This window comes from Dermacentor albipictus, chromosome 1, assembly GCF_038994185.2.
Source record: "Dermacentor albipictus isolate Rhodes 1998 colony chromosome 1, USDA_Dalb.pri_finalv2, whole genome shotgun sequence".
In the NCBI taxonomy this organism is placed as follows: domain Eukaryota; kingdom Metazoa; phylum Arthropoda; class Arachnida; order Ixodida; family Ixodidae; genus Dermacentor; species Dermacentor albipictus.
In genome coordinates, this window is record NC_091821.1 from 471,585,711 (window position 1) to 471,608,299 (window position 22,589).

At 46.3% G+C, this 22,589-nt stretch overlaps 1 protein-coding gene across 4 annotated transcripts in view; it reads left to right on the forward strand.

Moving 5' to 3' along the window:
• The window catches only part of LOC135908882 (monocarboxylate transporter 12-like), a 98,440-nt gene that overhangs the window by 51,261 nt on the left and 24,590 nt on the right, over positions 1-22,589 (forward strand). For all 4 annotated transcript variants that reach the window (XM_065440724.1, XM_065440720.1, XM_065440722.1 and 1 more), the window contains 2 exons: positions 17,951-18,198; positions 21,623-21,869. In XM_065440724.1, the coding sequence (XP_065296796.1) occupies positions 17,951-18,198; positions 21,623-21,869 (495 nt within the window). The remainder of the gene's footprint in view (positions 1-17,950; positions 18,199-21,622; positions 21,870-22,589) is intronic.

A 22,589-nucleotide genomic window follows, 5' to 3' on the forward strand; every position in this document is an offset into this window, starting at 1 on the left:
ACCCATTCTGTAACCCTAATGGTCCAACGGTTATCTAACCAGCGCATTACACGACCTGCCCAGCTACATTTTTTCCTCTTGATGTCAATTAGAATATCATCTATACCCGTTCGCTCTCTAATCCAAACCGCTCTCTTTCTCTCTCTTAACGTTATGCCTAGCAATCTTCTTTTTTTTTTAGTTATTTCCAGACAATCAACAAATACATCAATACACACTGCTCCCACCATCTGACAATATTCACTTTCCCCCCGCCGCGCTTGAAGCTTGCGGTTGAGATTACAAAACTTTCATTTTGGCAACGGCATCCATCAATGACAACAGATCATCGTCATACGCTAACTTCTGAAACACTTCCCGTAGTTTACTGATATTTTCAGCAAAATACGAGTTTACTGTTCTCACATTTATATCACAATTCCTTACAGCCATGCGGTTTCTCCAGATACTGTGAAGGCCGAGAAGAAAGAACATGTCATAAGGTATACTGTCTTGCACTGTGGATAGGTAACGGATACCATGCGCTATTAACGGCAATTCTTTTTTAATAGTTCTTTGCATAATATCCCAAAAGAAGACCGCACTCCAACAGTCCAGAAAAACGTTTTCTATAGTTTCTGGTTTCTTGCAAATCAAACAGTTAGTCCCCCATGGTAAATAGTCCCCTCTTTCTTCTAGCCATGTTTTTACAGGCAAGGTATTAGTATGTAGTTTAAAAAAGAATGTTTTCACTCCCCCTGGTACAATCATTCGTTTCACATGTTTTAGGACATCTTTCCCTTGGTCTTCGCGGTACATTAATCGATATAATGGTTCTGGGAACATAATATCTATTAAATCCGAGCTTATCCGCTTACGACCGACTGTAGCCAAATATTCTATGGAAAAGTGGTGGTTTAAAAATCTAAATGCTACGACCACCTCACGTAAAAATTTACTCGTTGCGTAACACCCACCCTCCCTCATCGAGACAACAAAGTTGGGTAAGAAATTGCTCAATCGGACTTGAATAACTGTTCGCAAGAAAGGATTTGTCGTGTCTCGTAAGAACAAAAATCTAGAAATCATGATTTTGGCTTCTAGCGCGAAGTGAAACACGGACACAGAAAGGAGCAGACAGGACGAGCTCCTTATAACACTCTCCTTATAACACTCTCCTTATAATCTTCGTTCGATCGCTCTTTGCGCGGTCCTTAACTTGCTCTCAAGTCTCTGCCCCATATGTCAGCGCTGGCAAAATGCACCGATTGCACACCTTACTTTTCAATAATAATGGTAAGCTTCCAGTCAGGAGCTGGCAATGTCTGCCGTATGCGATCCAACCTATTTTTATTCTTCTGTGAATTTCCTACTCATGATCAGGGTTCCCTGTGATTAATTGACCTAGGTAAACGTATTCCTTCACAGTCTCTAGTGGCCGACTGGCGATCCTGCTCCTTTCTGTGTCCGTGTTTCACTTCGCGCTAGAAGCCAAAATCATGTTACCGTACCAACTCGCCCAACTGTCTATCCTTTTGCATCTAGAAATCAGTTGCTTTAAGTATAAATTTGGTAATGACAAGCCCCCCTGACCCAACTTGCGAAACAAGTTGTTCCTGCTTGTTCTTTCATATTCAGACTGCCACACAAAAACAGCAAATACTCTATGGAATTTCTTGAAGTTGAATCGGAAACAGCTCAGGATTTGCATGAGATACCACAGCTTGCTCACCAAGAAGATTCTGCAGATAGCCGTACGTGCAAATATAGAGAGGTCACGTCCGGCCCACTTATGAGTTTGCGCTTTTAATTCCTGCACTTTGTCATTCCATAAGTCTTTAGTGTCTCGATGTGTGCCTAATGGTACGCCAAGATAAATCCCAGGCGTGAGCTTCCACTGCATACCTTCAAAAACACGCGGCGGTGTTTGCCACCGGCCGTGCCACAAGCCGACACACTTATTCAGGTTTACATTGCTGTCCGTCATGTCACAATACTCGCGCATAATTGTCATGGTAGCTCGAACACTCTCCTTATAATCTTCGTTCGATCGCTCTTTGCGCGGTCCTTAACTTGCTCTCAAGTCTCTGCCCCATATGTCAGCGCTGGCAAAATGCACCGATTGCACACCTTACTTTTCAATAATAATGGTAAGCTTCCAGTCAGGAGCTGGCAATGTCTGCCGTATGCGATCCAACCTATTTTTATTCTTCTGTGAATTTCCTACTCATGATCAGGGTTCCCTGTGATTAATTGACCTAGGTAAACGTATTCCTTCACAGTCTCTAGTGGCCGACTGGCGATCCCGATCTCTTGTGTCTTTGCCCGGCTATTTATCATTATCTTCATCTTCTGCATATTAATATTCAACCCCACTCTTACACTCTCTCTGTTAAGGTCTCCAATCATTTGTTGCAACTCGTCTGCATTGTTGTTGAATAGAACAATGTCATCGGCAAACCAAAGGTTGCTGAGATATCTGCCATCGATCTTTACTCCTAAGCCTTTCCAGTTTAATAGCTTGAATTCTTCTAAGCACGCAGTGGATAGCTTTGGAGAAATTGTGTCTCCCTGTCTGACCCCTTTCTCTATAGGTATCTCCCTGCTTTTCTTGTGTAGAATTAAGGTAGCTGTAGAACGTCTGTAGATATTCTTACGCGAAGGACGAGTCAGTAAGACGAGAAACTATTTACAGAATATATTTACAACAACGGTGGCAGCGCTGACCGCTGAGATTGACAGCGCGAGCCCAGTTCGTTCTTCCTCCTCTTTTCTGGAGTGATGGCGCCTACGCGCCTCGTTCAAACAAACAAATACCACACGCATGTAGCAATATTTTCCAAGCTTTTTACGTAAGCGTTCTGTACTCCTTGATTACGTAGTGCCTCTATGATTGCTGGTATCTCTATTGAATCAAATGCCTTTTCGTAATCTATATAAGCCACATAGAGAGGCTTAATGTACTCTGCAGATTTGGCGATAACCTGATTGATGACATGGATGTGATCCATTGTAAAGTATCTCTTCCTGAAGCCAGCCTGTTCCCTTGGTTGACAAAATCCAATGTTGCCCTTATTCTATTGGACATTATTTTGGTAAATATTTTATATAATACTGGGAGCAAGCTAATGGTCCCATAATTTTTCAATTCTTTAACGTCTCCTCTTTTGTGGATTAGTATAGTGTCTGCATTCTTCCAGTTTTCTAGGACCCTTGCAGTCGATAGACACTTCGTATAAAGATCCGCCAGTTTTCCAAGCATTATGTCTTCTCCATCTTTGATGAAATCAACTGTTATTCCACCTTCTCCTCCCGCTCTTCATCGTTTCGTGTCTTGCAGGGCCCTTCTGACCTCATCGATAGTTATAGGAGAGTTTTTGTATCCTGTTCACTACTGTTTCTAAGTGAGGTATCGTGACTCCTCTAGGTACTGTATACAGTTCCACTTATAATTTTTCCCCTGCTTTTACTATATCTTCGAGATTGCTGATGATATTATCCTTATCTTATCTTTTAGTGCATACATGATGGTTTGTCCTATGCCAAGTTTCTTTTTTACTGATTTCAGGCTGCGTTCATTTCTTACGGCTTCTTCAGTCTTTCTCATGTTATAGTTTCGAATATCAGTTATTTTCGCCTGGTGGATCAATTTTGACAGTTCCGCGAATTGCTTAACGCTGTGCGGCTGCCAGTCCCATACAACCGCGTAGAGCGCAGGACTCTGCGATTCTAGACGTACTGCGCTCACCGCGAAAGGTTAGAAAACCACCCACATAAGCACAGCAGAGAAGTGGCTACGTGAGGCGGTTCCACCGATAACTGTAGAAGCGTCATTCAAAATAAGTAATTGTCCTCCACTTCCGGCGGCGTTTTCCCTACTTCCTTTTTAAATAAATAGATGTTGACCCATAAATATCTCATAAACAACGATTAACTTTTTTATTGTTCGCTTTTGCTTGCAGTTTGGTTGCTGCCTTGGCTGTCTCCCTTAGTAGATCACTTAATTTCTCAACTCCTCGCGATTTTTGTTTCCAGTTGCCAATTTTGCACGAAAAGTGATATACAATTAAGGAAAAACAGACGAGGTAACGGGCGACAGTCATCTTGCTTATGGGTTTAAGGGTTATTGCAGGGTATCATGATGGACGCTCTTTCACATTATGTTATTTCCCACCTTATCTAACCCATATCACGTGTATATGGTTCCGGGCATCTGCCAGCGTCGCGGCGAGCCGTAACTCAACGAAATATTGAGGCAAAGGGATAAGTTAAACGCAATTGGCGTTTTCTCCGGCCGCAGCTCGGTCTATGAGAGTACAGACCAGCTGAGTAACAGCTACATCCCTCTCCTGGTCCCAGGATCAGCCTAAACAAAGAACGTTGAACTAACAAAAGCAACAGCTATGCGCGTGACGGTTGAATCGATGGTGACAACTGAACGCATCTCGAGCTAATCGCGCGCGTGCGGAATCTATGAGAAAACTGTCCTTCACATTACAAGAGATGCCGATAACTACCGCCATCTCAAAGGAGTGAAAAAGGCAGCATAATGCTGACCGATGAACAGCTCCCAAGTCTCAACATTGATCTGGCGGCGCTTTAGGAATGTGTGAGGAGTGGTGGCGTGGGTGCGGGGAGGGGGGGGGGGAGTATGCCATTTGATTTCGGGGGGGGGGGGCCCGGGCCCCCCCCTGGGTACGTGCCTGCAACATGGCACTTCTGAATTTTACGACATCTGTCGGCACTGGGTGCCTGCGGCAGCATGTTGAATAATGACACGTGCACATGTTTATCGGGTGACCACGTTTAACCGCCTAACAATTGTTATCGCACAGCGCAGGAGGCCCCAGCATATATAGAAAGTTTCTGGTATTTTATCAATGGTTCTATCCGCTGTCTGTCACGGAACCTTGTGTAGTCTGATTGCATGTATGCGCTACGCGAATGGTGTAAAACTTTGTGGAAGACACGCGGGCACCAGCGATTACTCTGGAACATTCGACCACTGATTTATGAAAGGCGACGCGCTTGACCCGATCATCAGATTTTGACGATTGTCCGACTGTGTTCGCCGCTGTCGCCGTTATTTAAGTGTAGCGTGTTTTTGTAGGCACAGGTTTGCCCAATAAAAGTTAGTTGCTTGTTCCACAGTACTGCTGCTGTGTTCTTTATACGTCACTACCACGTGACAATATCTCTGAAAACTACCTGTCTGACCGCATTATGCATGAAAGTTGGGACTACTTTTTCTAGACCGCTCACTCAAAAGACTGCCATACCGCAAGGCGAAGTGGTTAGTTTCACACCCTTTGTTGTAAAAATAATTCACTTTATGCAGCCATTTCTAGCACCTTGCTTTATTCTGTGCTTGTTGAGGATGTACGGGTAGGTTTTAAACCGCATATTATTGCTATATGCGAATGGCAAGTGAAGGTTCGATTAAATAAATTGCCTCAATGGGTAAATGAAAATGCGTCTAAACACCCAGAAAAACACTTAAGTGCTCTTTACAAACAAGAGAGACGTTACGCTGATTCCAAGTATTGCAATCATTGGAAGTGAGTCCTCTGTTACCAGCGAGCATACATATTTGAGTATCATTTTAGACTCTTAACGAAGGTTTATACCTCATCTTAAGTATCTTGAGGACAAATTTCCTGAAGACAATAAACCTTTCAAAGCTTCTGTCGCGGACAACTTGGGGTAATGATCGCAAGTCTCTCTTTAACTTGCATAATAGTCTTGTCCGTTCACACCTTCGTTACCGAGATATATTTTTATCACTCTGCAACACCAAATGCATTAAACATCCTAAATCCTGTTCACGATCTGGGTATCTGTCTTGCGACCGGCGCTTTCAGGATAAGTCAGATCCAGAGCATCTTCGTAGAGTTGAACCTGTTGTCTCTTTATCTGCAGCAGTCATGTACCAGTTTTACATATTTTTAATCAGTAAACGTACCCGCCGTGGTTGCTCAGTGGCTTTGGTGTTGGGCTGCGGAGCACGAGGGCACGGAATCCAATCCCGGCCACGGCGGCCGCATTTCAAGGGGGGCAAAATGTGAGAACGCCCGTGTACTTAGATTATTTAGGTGCACGTTAGAGAACCCCTGGTGGTCGAAATTTCCGGAATGCTCCACTACGGCGTGCCTCATAATCAGAAAGAGGTTTTGGCAAGTAAAACCCCATAATTTAATTTTAATCAATAAACGCGAACATTGAACATTCTTTTTCTTATACCATAAACGATATCACTTCTGCCACACGCTTTCATAACCGACCTGCAGCGACACAGCCGTTATGTGCATCTAACGAACGTCAGTTAACAAGTGGAAGATCTGCTGCTTAAACATCGTCTGATGCCTCAAACGAAGCTCCGCAGTTGCAGCCATTGAGTATGACTTATCCTTTGTGGAGGTCACTACAGATGTTCCAGAGAGGCACATTAGAATGAATTTCCTAAAACTTGCGGCAATGTACCCGCACCCGCAATTTTTTATAGATGCATCAATACCACGTGCTCATGTATCTTAAAGAACCGTAGGTCTCTCGTTTTTAGAATCCGATGTTCTGCACCCTCAAAACAAGCCTATTCACGGCAGAGGCTTATGCAATGTTATATGGTGCAAACACGTCAGAAAATAAAAGCTGCAAAAAGCGATTGCATTCACAGACTCGTTAATCGTCGTGAAAGCTTCAATGCCTTTGTATAAACACAAAAACTCGGTAATCAATTACCCTTATTGAGTGCTATGCGCTGCTTATTTATCTAACCAGCATGTTATAATGTGTTGGGTGCCTGGACATACAGGCATCGAAGGCAACGGGCTTGCCGTTGAAATTGTCACGTTCACAGCAACAAAATCTAGCAACATCTGCATAGCCGTTCCTGCCATGGACCTTAGGTCATTTTAGCGCATAGACTATCAAGCTATTGGCTACGAAGCTAGGACACTGAAACATCAAATAACCTGCATTTATTTAAGCCACATTTGGGAACTTGGCCTCTAACAACGAAAGTACGGCAAACTGAGGCCATTTTCCACCGACTCAGAATAGGCCACACATATGACACACATTCCTACCTGTCGACCGGTCATAAACCTCCCATCTGTGGAAAATGTGGTGATACACTGACCATCCTCCACGCCCAGTTTTTGTGTCGTGAAGCAGACACTGAAAGAAAAAATTGAACAACGATTGCGATACTGCCTAATGAGAAATTCCGGCGCATCTCTATACGTGTTTCCATTTCGCGATGTATTGGCTGGCGCAGACAACCTGTCTCGTGCGGCACGTTGCAAGCGGAACGAAGTGTGGCTCGATTGCCTTGCTAATCGGGAAATCACGAGAGGCCGCTCATGGGTTACCCGTGGGCGCCATGCACACCAACCGCAGACAGACCTCCGCTGATGCCGTGCTTTTTTCCCATACAGACGACGCGTGCTACAGTGGCGCCATCTCCTAGCCATTGTCGCCGCTAAGCCCTTCTTGCGCGGCACTACGCTTTTCCTCGCGCGCTTTTGCCGTAATTCTCACGCTTTCTACAATCATCAGCTGCTGTGATATGGGTTATAAAAATGAGGAAGTCCACCTACTTTACGTTCGGAGAAATACACCTTTTTCCTGGCAGAGACGTCTGCATTGACGACTGCGAGCCTACTGCGAGCCTACTGAAATTCTACTATTCTCTTGTATGTTACACTGTGATCTTGTACCCTTCCGTTTTTTACAGGTTATTGTCTCCGCAGACCAGCCGCACGGAACACCGCGAATCTGTCTGTTGATATAAAAAGGTGCTTTCCATAATCCATGTCAAATTACACACATAATATAATATCACTGAGTATGCCATTATGCTATAAATTGTGATAAATTAGTTTCCTTTGAAGACATGCCCAGTTATAATACGTCTTCAGACGAAAAAATCTATGGGGATGAAACGTGCAAACGCCACGTTCCCTGTTTTCCTGAGCTGGATTATTTTCTTTGTTGATTACTAGTTTCTGAATAAACTTGGCGCTATAATCAAATACCTCTCTGTCCTTTTTCCGCTAAGTGTCAAAATATTTATCTATATGAAAGAGATTGCTTGCTTGCAGATTCCACAGAATATATTGGAAAAGAAACAAAAGGTACCAGAAAACGTCTGTAACCGAAACTTATATCGTCGCTCGTAGCTTGACCGGAAAAAAAATGAATGCATAGTCAAGGCCGCCTGCTTGGCGCGCCAGCTGTCATCTGACCGTATGAGAGTAAGCCCTCTTGGCGCTTGCTATATAGCTCTATGGTTACCGGATGCGTTTTAACGCCGAAATTCGCTCCGCGTCTCTCATCCTTCTGTGGTACTGTGGCGTGTTTTTCCAAGGTAAAGTTCGGCCTGTCTCGCGATTTAATGCGTTTACACGGTGAATAAAAGTAACGCTTTTGTAGCGACGGCTCTACTACTCCAGGTACAAACCCAGAAAACTGCTCGTTCGGTCAGGTTGACCTTCAAGCTCAGCTGAGGTCAAAATTGGACATAGCCTGCCTAATGCGTTGCGGAGGGGAGACGACCAACGCCTGTCGGCGACGCAGCCTGTAGAGAAAACTGGAAAGAACTGCCAAGGTCAGTTTTTTGCGCCGTCAGCGCCAGAGGCGCTGGCTGCATCCAAGTAAGAAAAGAACTAGGAAGCTTACCAGCAAGTATGCGGCCTGTAGGGTGGGCAACACAGCAACAAAGAAGGTCAAGCGGAAAGTCAGAGAGGTTGAAATAATCTCATGGGTGGCGGCATTGGACAAGAAACCTGCCATGAGTAACTACTTAGGAAGAAAAAACGAAATCAGGAAAAAATCAGTTATGATAACTCAAAGGGAAGCTAATTACTTTTCGAAGCGAGATCGGGATGCCTTAGAACACGCACCTATAAAGCGAGGTATATGAAGGAAGAAGAAGCATGTGCTTGCTGCAGTAAAGCTAGGGAAACGACGGAGCATGTTTTATTAGAATGTGAAGACGTCTACCCAGCGGTCGATTTAGGCACCACTGGCCTCCTTGAAGCCCTTGGGTTCAGCGGGAGCAGTGGTAAAGCAAACATGTCCGCCATAGGGATTAGCAAAAGGCGATTGGAGGACTGGTGGAAGAAAAGTAGGGAAACAACAAAAGACGGAGACGTACGAAAGCACAGTTCGCAATAGGGGATCAGAAAATTTGGGCGTGGTAATTCATAGTGCTTTTTTTTCTTTTTTCATTGTTTAACCTAGGTAGGACATCAGGCAGTAGAATAGCATGAGCTTTGTGGCGCAACCCACCGCCCCGTTCCTAATAGAACGCTTACATCCATCCATCCATCCATCCATCCATCCATCCATCCATCCATCCATCCATCCATCCATCCATCCATCCATCCATCCATCCATCCATCCATCCGTCCATCCATCCATCCATGCTTCACTACGCGCTGTTCGCGCGAACATGGACGGCGTCTAGCAGCGTCTGCGTGTTGTCTTGTGATGCAATTGTAGATGCGGTAGTTGTAGACGGCGCCGAGCATCATCTGTGTGCTTTACCAGAGCAAGCGAAACCGTGCTATCGCTCGACAAACTTGGTTCAACCGTGTTCAACCACGGCGATTTCCTTGCAAGGCCCACCATGGTGACTGAGGAGCCCATTTGTGACTGAAATTTGCAGCGCGTCTTATTGCGACATTTTCACTTGCTAGCTCAAGAAAGCTTCGGCTGCACTTGTTCACAGAGTGTTGGGATCCGAATGAATGCGTTTGTAGCCGCGATATCTCCAATTTTCTGTTTCGGACTTCTCCAATCCTTGCCTGTTGTTTTGCTTTTCTATTGGGGCAAGCCCGTTATACTTAGTGGCGCGGACCCCGCAGGGGCGTCTGCGTCAGCAGGCGTTTGGTGCGTTGCGACACCACGGACCCGAGCACACGAGGGTTGGCCCCTCCCGCGTGTAGCCGTGCGCGGCTTAGCCGTGTCTGGGGAAAGGGGGATCCTGGGGGTTGAGCCAATGCTGGGTGTCTGGACCTTTAAGGCCCCCCGGCGGAGGCAACACACCCCTTTGGCCTCTGCTTCACATAGACGGCACCCCCGGACTGACCCACCCGGGGGAAATCGGTAGTTGCCTTTTCCTGTCTCTCTCTCCCTCCAGCCTTCGTCTTTCTCTCACTTTTCATCTTTCCTGTCTTCTCCTTCCTTCCGCTTACTTCCAAATTTTCCAGGCAGCAAGGGTTAACCTTGTGTGATTAGCCAATCTAGGTTATTTCATATTTGGTTATAGTGATGACGTACAGCTGGCGTTTACAGGACCTGTTCTTACAGTCCCTGTAGCGTCCCCTTGTAGGACTCCATGGTGGGTGGCTGCCGTTATTGCCGAAAATTTCATTCCTCTATGGCAACATCCTTCCCTTCGCTTCCTGATCGCCCCCAGAAAGGAGGGCGCACCGATGAAGTATTCCAGTTTTTTGGACGGCAAAAAGAATCTTTCCCTCGTTTTCACGTGATCCACTCTGAAATACCAGATAAACCAGTAAGAACTATCTCACCCTTCCTTGTTTCCAAGTCATTGACTGAAGTTTTTGGTCCTGGATATAAGGCGTCGAGGATGGCAAGCGGGGATCTCCTCTTGGAGCTCCGCGATCAAAAACAATATGAAAAATTGTCAACACTAGTTTCATTTGGGGAAACCCAAATAATTATAACCCCGCACCGCACGATGAACACCACCCGTGGTGTTGTCTCTGACGATGACTTGATGGAGCTCACTGAGGCTGAACTCTTGGAGGGCTTCAGTAACCAGAATGTTATTAATGTTAAACGAATTAAGATGAGGCGAGATGGAAAAGAGATCAAAACGAAACACCTGATTCTCACATTCGGCTCAAGTGTCCTTCCCGACTCCATCGAGGCTGGTTATATCAAACTTCATGTTAGGCCATACGTGCCCAACCCTCTTAGATGCTTTAAGTGCCAAAGGTTCGGCCACAGTTCACAGAACTGTCGAGGCCGGCTGACTTGTGCCAAGTGCAGTGACAAAGAACACTCCTCCGAAACATGCCAGAACACTCCGCATTGTGTCAACTGTGATGGCGAGCATGCCGCATACTCGCGGTCCTGCCCGTCCTGGAAAAAAGAAAAAGAAATTGTGACCATAAAAGTAAAAGAAAATATCACTTTCAAAGAGGCACGCAGGCGGGTTTCATACCTGCCCAAGAAAAGCTTTGCCGATGTGACGCGTCAGGGGGCAGCGACACAAAGGCTTCCAGTGGCTGTCCGACCCACAGTCAGTGAGTCGGCAGTTACGCCATCTGCCCCCGCGGCGGTTGCAGCTAGTGCTGCTCCGTCAACCGAGGAGAGGGGACCATCGACCCCGAAGGTGGGCGCAGCCGAGGCTGCCCCAACCCCCCCCGGCCCCTTCCAGCGCTGGCAACAGCCGGCGCAGCCAAATCCCGCAGGGTGCCCCACCGACCTCTGGGCTGGTGGGCGCAGGGGTCTTGCCCTCCAAGGCAGGACCCTCTCTTGTAACCTCTCGCTCGCAAGAGCACGTGTCCGGCGCCTCACAAGAGGCAATGGACACTACACCTGCCCTCAAGGCGCACCAACCGCCTAAGGAGCGGCGAGGCTCCCTCGAACGCTCCAGAAAGGGCAGAACTCCCGTTACAGGGCCTCGAAAGGGCTCTGTAATGTAATCTCTGAAATCTCCATAATCACTACTTGTTTCTTTACACACAGCACTTAATAACTTCCAATATGGATACACAAATAATCCAATGGAACGTCAGAGGTCTTCTCAGAAACCTTGATGATGTGCAAGAACTGATCCACAAACACAATCCAAAAGTGCTGTGTTTACAGGAAACACACTTAAAATCTATACACACAAACTTTCTCCGAAAGTATGTTACGTTTCGCAAAGACCGCGAGGATGCTGTGGCATCATCTGGCGGTGTAGCGATTATTGCTGACAGAACTGTAGCGTGTCAGCATTTAAAGCTCCAAAGGGCCCTTGAGGCAGTGGCCGTTCGAGCCGTACTTTCAAATAAACTCATAACCATTTGCTCCTTGTATATATCACCACAATATCACCTTCACAGACGAGACATAGAATCATTAATAGATGAGCTCCCGGAGCCCTATCTGATTCTTGGGGATTTTAATGCACATAGCAGTTTGTGGGGCGATTCACGCTGTGATGCGCGAGGCCGCGTCATTGAACAGCTGCTTTTTTCTTCTGGAGCATGTCTCTTGAATACAAAGGAGCCTACGTATTTTAACCTAGCTAACAAGTCATATTCTGCCATAGATCTTAGCATTTTATCGCCGACACTTTTACCTTATTTTAAATGGAATGTGCTTAATAACCCGTATGGCAGTGACCACTTTCCAATAATCTTAAGTACGACGGAGCAAGATCAACTTCTCCCGCAGGTCCCCCGGTGGAAGGTTGAATCAGCCGATTGGGAACGGTACCGAGATCTTACTCATATGACGTGGACTGAGATGTCCGGTATAGCCATAGATGATGCTGTCACATATTTTACAGCTTTTATACTAGATGCCGCCTCTAAGTGTATTACCCAAGTGAGCGGCACTGGTTCTAAGCGGCGTGTTCCCTGGTGGAACGATGCATGTAGGCGAGCGCGGAGGAACCAGAACAAAGCATGGGCGCTGCTTCGCGATTCACCAACAGCAGAAAACTTGGAAAACTTTAAGCATGTTAAATCACAGGCGAGGAGAACGCGCCGACAAGCAAGACGAGAGAGTTGGGCAAAATTTATATCAAGTATTAACTCTTACACAGATGAGAGAAAAGTCTGGAATAGAGTGAAGAAAGTTAACGGGCAACAAACGTATTCCTTACCGTTAGTAAACAGCCACGGAGAAAGCCTGGAAGATCAAGCCAACTCTCTTGGTGCACATTTTGAATACATATCGAGCTCCTCGCACTACTCCGAAACCTTCCTAAAGAACAAAACGCGAATAGAACAGAAAAAGTTACAAAGGAAATGTGCTAAAGGTGTGGCGTACAACGAACCATTCTCCATAGCAGAACTGCAGGCAGCACTGAACTGTTGTAATACATCCGCCCCAGGTTCAGACCGCATAATATATGAGATGTTGAAACAACTACCGCCCGAAACACAAAAAACCCTCCTTTGCCTTTACAACATTATATGGTTTTCCGGCGAGATCCCCTCTGCTTGGAAGGAGGCTATTGTAATCCCAATTCTAAAGCAAGGAAAGGATCCTTCCTCTGTATCAAGCTACAGACCCATAGCACTAACAAGTTGCCTCTGCAAAGTTTTCGAAAAAATGATTAACTGTCGCCTATTACACTTCCTCGAATCAAACAATTCGCTCGATCCATACCAGTGCGGGTTTCGGGAGGGTCGATCTACCAGTGACCATCTTATACGCATAGAGGCACGTATCCGTGAAGCTTTTGTCCATAAGAAGTTTTTCTTATCTGTATTCCTTGATATGGAGAAAGCTTATGATACTACGTGGCGGTTCGGGATATTGAGAGACCTCTCACACTTAGGTATACACGGAAATATGTTCAATGTTATCGAAAGTTATCTGTCAAATCGGACATTCCGTGTTCGAGTTGGCAATGTTTTGTCACGGAAATTTGTACAGGAGACTGGAGTGCCGCAGGGCGGGGTGCTCAGCTGCACGCTCTTTATAGTAAAAATGAATTCTCTCCGTCTACACATACCACATAACATCTTTTATTCAACATATGTTGACGATGTCCAGATAGGATTTCAATCAAGTTCTCTCGCAATCTGTGAGCGACAGGTCCAGCTTGGTCTTAACAAGGTCTCCAAATGGGCTGATGAGAACGGGTTCAGACTGAACCCACAAAAAAGCACCTGTGTTGTTTTCTCTAGAAAAAGAGGCCTACATCCTGATCCTGAAATTGTGTTGCATGATGAGCGTCTGCCTGTAAACAGGGAACATAAATTTCTAGGGATAATTTTAGACGCCAAATTAACTTTTATACAGCACATAAAGTATCTTAAAAACAAATGCATGAAAACAATGAATATCCTAAAGGTTCTCTCACGCACAACCTGGGGCAGTGATAGAAAATGTCTCATGAACTTATACAAAAGCCTCATACGCACACGACTAGACTACGGAGCCATAGTTTACCAGTCGGCTACTCCAACTGCTCTAAAGATGCTAGACCCTGTCCACCACTTAGGAATTCGCCTGTCCACAGGCGCCTTTAGAACAAGCCCAGTGGAAAGCCTGTACGTTGAATCGGATGAGTGGTCACTGCATCTGCAGAGAACATATTCGTCCTTCATGTATTTTCTTAGAGTGAACGGAAACAGTCAGCATCCCGCGTATTACACCATAAACGATTTGTCCAGTTGTCAACTTTTCCGCAACCGACCCACAGTGGCACAGCCTTTCTCCATGCGTGTTAGAGATATGGCTGAAGAAACAAGGGTTCCACTGCTTGAATACCACCTTATGTCCCCTGCTATACGGCCCCCGCCGTGGCAGTGGCAACCAATAGACTGTGATACATCTTTCGTAGGTGTTACAAAGCATGCGCCTGTCGCGCATATACGAATGCACTTCCTCGAGTTACAGCACAAATACTCCTCTCCTGAGTTCTTTACAGACGCATCGAAGTGTGATTCTGGCGTATCCTACGCAGCGGTCGGTCCATCCTTTTCAGATGCCGGTGTTCTGCACCCTAACACAAGTATTTTCACAGCAGAGGCCTACGCGATATTGGCTGCCGTTAAACACATTAATGAATTTAATATCCCAAAGGCAGTTATATACACTGACTCTTTGAGTGTCGTAAATACTTTGAAAACTGTCAGGAAATATCAAAACCCTGTAATTATCTCTTTACACAGCATTATGCACAACCTATGAGTCCAAGCAGCATATCGTCGTATGTTGGGTGCCGGGGCACCGAGAGATAGAGGGAAACGTGTTGGCTGACCAGCTAGCCACATCCATCCACGCAAACGCTTCCAACACTTGCACGACTGTCCCTGTAATGGACCTCAAGCCGTCAATAAGAAAAATGCTAAGGGCTTTCTGGCAGCGCTTGTGGGATAAAGAGACAGAAAATAAATTACATGTTATCAAGCCGTATCTAGGCAACTGGCCGCCGGTATCAAAGAATCGCCACACAGAAGTAACACTTTGCAGACTCAGGATAGGACACACATACAGCACACACGCATACCTCTTGTCCGGTGGCGATCCACCCACGTGTGATAAATGTGGTGAGCCACTAACCGTGCTTCACATCCTGCTGCAATGCACTCATTTAGATGCTAATAGGAGAAAGCATTTTCCATTACCACATCGGCAGCTAATTCCATTCCATCCTCAAATGATTATAGGTATAGAACCTCTCTTTAAACATGAATGCCTGTTTCGATTTTTAAAAGATGTACATAGTTTTCATATTATAGCCCCAGGAAATCCGTAGCACAGCCTCTAACAGAGGTTTCTGCTGCGGTAGGTGCAATAAAGAAAGCACCTGCCTCCCAGCCTTTAGGCTCAAAGGCCCACCGGAGGCATAAGTGCTAGTTACATATTCTTGCATTTTAGCTCCATGTCCACTTATCACGCGTACTATATCCACAGACCACTACATGTATCACTATCATAATTTTATGCTTTATACTATTTTACGCTTTCATGACACTGATCGATTTTAGGCCACTTTACTGCCATGTTACATCCCACCATCGCCACTCACAAATCAATGCTTAACACAACATTATCAGTCATGGGGCTCTTTGGCCATACCTGGCCCTTGCGCCACTAAACAACACACATCCATCCATCCATTGTGCACGTCACCCACAACACATCGTCAACATTACCACCTGTCATGGCGCTCTTTGGCCAAACCTGGCCCTTGCGCCATTAAACACCACACATCATCATCATCTTAGTGGCGCGGACACGGGCATTTTACGTTTGTAGCGCGCTAATTTCATTTTCTTCTTGCTTACCCTACCGTGAACTATCTCTATTGGCGCACATACCAGTGGTACATGGATATCTTAGGGAACTGTGCCAGATTGTTCGCTTGCGCAGTGGCACATACTCAAGGGCCCAAGTTCTGTATTCTTGCATACAATCAGTGGTACATACCTGGTGGCCAAAGCTGTAAACTCGGCGGGGCAGCAGGAGCCAGCACCCGCAATAAGGAGGAAGAGGAAAAGAAAGCCTCGCTTTGAAAACTACGTGTCCGATGGTTGGATTGATTTGGGTAACCGCTGGAAGCTAACGCTTGCACACTTTCTTGTGCACAGAAGAGCTTTGAGACCATTGACAAGTGCTTAACGTCGCAAAGCAATAATTCGTTGCTAAAAGCGAGAGCGCAGGCGTCCACACAAGAAAACAATCAGCATATAAATTCTGGCCGTTTAATTGCCGAAACCGCGATCTGATTGTGGTACACGAGTTAGTTAGGGGCTCCGGATTAATCTTTACCTTATCGGGGTTCTGTAGCGCGCGCCTAAATTGAAGTACCGAGGGTTTTTGCATTTCGCTCCCATCGGAATGCGGCCGCCGTCGACGGGATCGAATCCGCGACCTCTGGCCCAGCAGCGCAACGGCAATGGTGGAGTGTAACCTTCCCACTGTCCTTCGCATGCGTGACGTCGCATAGTAAGAAATTGCGTAATAAAGCGAGAGCGCGCCCGTTTCCATTGTTTTTCCCTGTGACAGCTAGCGCTTTGCGACGTTCCCCGCCTTCGGCAGAGGCTCAGGTCGTAACGGAGCCGCTTGTAGCGTTTCATCCCCGGAGTACAAAAGATTATGTCCTTCTCGCTTGTCTTTATCTTCACACACACAATTTGTGGCCTTGCACCAACATCTTGGCTCATATATAACACTTTGCAGAACACGAAGCGATGATGGAGCTGCAGTTAACTGCAAATATTTAATGTGCTAACGCATCTGCATTGACCTAGTCGCCTGTATGAAAGTGGCAGCAAAGTACGTCGACGTGGCAGTACACTTGACTTACCATTGAAAAACAACGGCAGCTGTAAACAAAGTACGAAACACCATGTTCAAGAAACATGTTAAGCAGCCCTTCTGTGGTGGATATAAACTGGAGTCATGCGCTTGAGAACAGTACCCATGGCAGGTGGTTGTGCTAAAAGACTTCACGGAATCGCCTTCTGTGGGCAAAATGTACGTATAAAAGCTTGACAATACCAAAGCGTATCTGTGTGTAATCGAGTAACTGACTATATTTCACTTACAGATGACAATCTGCAGCGCTTCAGGGGGTTAACCATTTGTGCCTGGGCAAGGCGGAAACTGGCGTAAAAAACAAAAGAACACCGCCAGTGTTAGCCAGGCTTTGTGTTGAGCTACACCATCATCAAACTGGCAATCCAGCTAGGGCTGCATTGACAGCTGGCGTAGGTGTTGTCAGCGGGGCTGCTATTAAGTAGTGTGCGAGAGCAAGACAGTGCTCCGTGTCCTCAGGTACCAAGAGAAGGGAAGCGCAGTAGAGGACGACAGAGTAGACCAGGTGGTGCGACGAAATTAGGAAATTAGCGGGTGCTAGTCGGAATCGGCTGGCGCTGGACAGGGGTAATTGGAGATCGTGGGGAGAGACGTTCGTCCTCCAGTGGACATGGACATAAAGTAGGCTGATGATGATTGTGATGGTGATGATGACGACGATGATGAGAGTAACACATTGTGGTCTATGGACGTGGTCCAATTCATGGGTCTCGCAATATGCTGCCTACGGATGAAACTTCATAAGTAGGCATAAGTAATGAGTAAACACGCTAAACAGAATTGCACACTAATCTGCCATAGAACATACTAAGGCACACAATGCTACCGTATACTACTCAACCAAGTGTACTTCAGTTTTCTGGCTAAATGCCCATAGCAGCACTCAAGTACTTCGGCATCACCGGCAGGCTTGCTGAACGGCTGCGGCGCCCCGTGTCCTCAGGTACCGCGCGACCGGAAGCGGCATCAGCTACGTGGGAGGCACGCTGGTCTCTTTCATCTTTCCTTCACTGCTGGTATACATGCACGAGCAGTACGGGCTTCGCGGAACGCTGCTCATCGTGGGCGGCCTGACGCTGAACGCCGTGGCTGGATCGCTGCTCGTCGCCAAGCCCGACGAAGCGCTGCTCAGGCGGTCACCGCGGCGCCAGCCAGAACGTGAGAACGGCGACAAGCTCCTCAATCAGGCAGGTATCATGCGGGCTCGCTCTGTGGGCCCCTATGCAACAATGCTCATCCCTGCCGAGGTCAGGTGTAGTAGGTATTTTCATTTATGACGTGGTGTGCCCTGAATGTGAAACCATGCGATACAATGTACGTAGGACAGTTGTCAGGGTTGGAATAAACACAGCGGTCACCACCAACCTATGATTGCAGTTTGCGGTTCTTGTATACTGGAAGACTTATCCCGAAGGCGAGCTCCTGCCGAGGAAAAAGTCATAGTATGCCTGCTATACAAGCACAACTTTTCAAGCTGTGAGTGCCTGCGGCGAACAAAAATATTCAACAGTGCATTTCAAGGTGACGATGAAGCTTTACTAAGATGGCAACAACAACAACAGGTGACAGGTGGCTCAGGCGCCCCCAAATGGAGGAATAGTTCTCTTACTATAAGAACGTGAACGTGCGCTGCGAAAGGACTTCCGTTGCTGCGCAGAGCAGTAACTTTCTAAATAACCAAGGTTTACCATAACGCTGTAACGCAAAGCGGTAGTGTAGTCTTAAACTGCACAATTCAGCTGATTGTTACGAGTACGATAAACCAGGCACGCAGATATTATATGGCACAAGCGCAGTCAATTCACCGATCGTGAGATCTGCGTAAACGTCCCGTCCGATAACTGGTAGTCTTAGTTGATCACCTAGTACAGAACAAGTGAAGGCCAAGTTCAAGTGCCGTTATTCGCCGCCTGGCTTTGTGCGCACCACTCGTTCTTCGAGCTTGCCTCAGGAAGATCTTGCTTGTATTAGATATTCCCTGTCCGCGAAGTGTTGTTTTCATGCCGTCATCCTCACTGCATCGTCGTCGCTGCAGTGTTGTCGTCACCAAAACTTCACAGGTGATTTTTCAGTCATTTGTGCTTTTGTTTTTCCTTCATGTCCTTCCAGATAATGCTCTCTATTGCGAAAATGTTCTTTGTGTAAATATCTGTGCACATTTTCTATATGCTTCTTTCAGTGCACTGATCTCGACTCGTACTATTCACGTCGTCTTCACGTCCACTTCTCGCGCGATGTAGCTCGTAGCCAGTCGAAGGGGCACAGGAATTTCGAGAGTTCTATTGTACGGCTCTTCAACTGCTTCTCAAACGGGGTGCGTCAGAGCCCGCAAAGAAAGATTTGTCTCACAATTACTGAAGTGTTTGCAGGCAATTTTATTTTGTTTGTATTCTTTCTCTGCAAAACATAATGGAATAGAAAATATCTCTTGCGTTCCGGACAACGGCAGTACATCGATCGAGGCTGTGACTGAACATGAATATGGTAGCAAAAACATTATGGTGGAGTTCTGAGCTGTAGGCTACGTGCAGAACGGCCTTGATGTAAAGTTCGTTCAGTCACACAGAACAATGCATAAGATAGGTACATTACACCGCACAAATGTGGTCGCTTCGTCCAAATGCACCGACTTAAGTGATCAAACTGTGCACAGCCGGGAGACTGCACAAGGCAGCATGATTTCAGCGGAGCAAATGCTGATCTTGCTGATACGACGCGTTTTAGTGACATTGGTTAGCGCCACGCACGCGTCACACTGTTCATTTCGCTATAGCAGGTCACTGTGACCGGCTTTTTCACCCGTCATGTTTACCTGACTACTGCGGAGCATCGCGGTGCACCGTAAGACTGTCGCCGGCTGGGAAAAAATTCTTGCGCAGAATTCACAAACGCCAGTGAAGGGTTTCCTATGTGAGAGGATGAAAACATAGAAAGAACATCGCACGAAGAGGCTGAAAGATGTGAGTGCCGTCATTTCCCCCAGCACTGATGTTAGTCTAGGGCTTCGAATAAGCATCTTCAGCCAATCATAAGATGACTATGCCTGTCGTCCACTGCCGCTCTTCTGTGTCGTATTGTCTTCCCTTGGCCTGTTGTTGCCTGTTACTTGCTTTGAGCATAGAAAACTAAAATATTAGTGGCGTCTTCATGATCGCTTTGCTGCGCGCTTTTTTTTTTTTTGACGAAGAACGAAGCGTCTCCAGTGATACTCCTTAGAGTGATTATATAAATGTAAATCTGTGTGTGCGTGGGGTGACTAATGCGACAATTCGCATCGTTCGTGACGTGTATTTTATTTCACAGCTTCACTCTTGTTGAAGCAGTCCAAATGTTCAACCAGTCCAAACATGATTGTCGTATTGGTCTAGTGGTACGTGATTTAACGGCGATTTCTTTTCTTTTGTGTCATCGTACTGAAAGTCCCGGTTTACATCATATACAGGATTTCCATCCGTCGTACGCATACATTGGTTCACACCGTAGACCACACAACGAGCAACACCGTGAGCATTAAAACTATGAGCTATATAATAGAAGACAGGCTAACAGCCCGGAAGACAACGAATTGTGCAGCAGCAACAACTTTGGATCATTATAAACATTTAGGCACTTTTTCGTTGTTTGATCTCCCATGAATAGTTATATATAGCCTCACATCGTTAATAATAATAATATTTGGGGTTTTACGTGCCAAAACCACTTTCTGATTATGAGGCACGCCGTAGTGGAGGACTCCGGAAATTTTGACCACCTGGGGTTCTTTAACGTGCACCTAAATCTAAGCACACGGGTGTTTTCGCATTTCGCCCCCATCGAAATGCGGCCACTGTGGCCGGGATTCGATCCCGCGACCTCGTGCTCAGCAGCCCAGCACCATAGCCACTGAGCAACCACGGCGGGTCCTCACATCGTTGGAAATAATAAACATCCGCAGCTCTATCGGCAAGAAGAAGCTCATACTAGGAAAACAAATACGATAAAGTGAAGAAAACACATCAATGGCACATTTGACGGTTGTAAGGGACGCACACTACACTTCGATCTGCTAATACGCAATAGGGTGCCATGACGGGTATGAAAATTCCCGCTAATAATTGCGCTTATACGGAAACATAGCCCATTAGACATTAGGCGGAAGTTCGCAGCACAGCATTGATATTACTGCCTTCCTTAGCTCCGCACGTTCAATACACTTATGCACTGAAACAGCTCAATCCACTTTGAGATGACAAATCAAAGTGCGCCACGAAGATTTAGGCACACGTCATCCTCGGATATCAATTGTGGCGTCTGGCCAGTCAGCCGAAACAGCGCGTATTAACGTTTCCCGCGTCAGCTCGAGCGGCGCAGATAGACATAATTATCTTCGTAAGACTGCTGCACACCTATCGTAAAAATTTATACTTGATCATCATCTGCGACGAATGTTTAGGTTTTGTGATTCTACTTGCGGTTACCATTCGCGGAAGTACTGAAGTTCGCAGCTGTGCTACACTTACCTATACGCATATTTTTTTGTTCGATTAAAACGGTCCTACTTTTCTGTTGCCCCGAAGTGTTCGTGTGCACATGTGTTTCCTGTATAGTGGATTCATAATTCTGGTTGTGCAGGAAGGCCGGACCCAAGCTCGGAGTGGGGATGAGCTGAGCTTCTTGCGGCGGCCCATCTACTACGTGATCGTCTTCACGGGCGTGGTGTTCGCCTACAACCTCGTCATGTTCAGTGTGACCGTCGTGGACCACGGCATGGGCCGGGGCCTTTCCAAGCTGCAGGCTGCTTTACTGCTCTCGTGCTATGGCGCCGGAGAGTTGGTGGGGCGCATATCTTCGGGCATCATCTCGGACAAAAAACTGTGCCATAGGTATGGCTGTACACATAACCGTTAGAGAACGTTTGTATCACGTCCCATGAGCAGATTAATTGCTGGAAAGGCGACGCGCGTGAACTCTCACTTTTCGTCACACAGGCGATCTAATTATATGTTACAGAGTGATCAGAACATATGCTTAATGCAGCAGGATGAACAGCTGGGCGTATTACGTGTCATAGTTTCGAAATGCAGAAGGAACTCTCAACGGCGTACTCTATTCAAAAAGATCGCACAAACAGGTGTATTGATAACCACTTGTCATGCAAATAATAACAGCTCCAAATTGAAATAAACCCGTGATCATCGAGTTCAACGTAAATGAGCAAAAATGCAGAAGCCTAATATGTGGTGTGAGAGCAGCTGTTAAGCAAATAATGATATTCTTTCTCCGATAATGCAATAGAAGATGCCTTCACGCATACGTGCACTATTTTGTTTTTCTGAAAACTTTCAGTTATGCTTTTTTGATTGGTACGCATTCAAAAACACTGTAGCCAATAACAAGGTTCAGCAGCCGCCTGCGCGACACTGCGAAGCCAGGTGTGATGTACTTGAATTCTTTGTGATTGTTCTTCGAACCTACACTAAAGGAGCTGCCGATTGGCCCCACGTAATTTCGCAAGGGAAAGTGGTACCTGATGCACAAGATTTCCAGGGTCCGACAAGTGGATGACGTCACAACCACAGCGCTTTTATCCTGCCGCACCAACT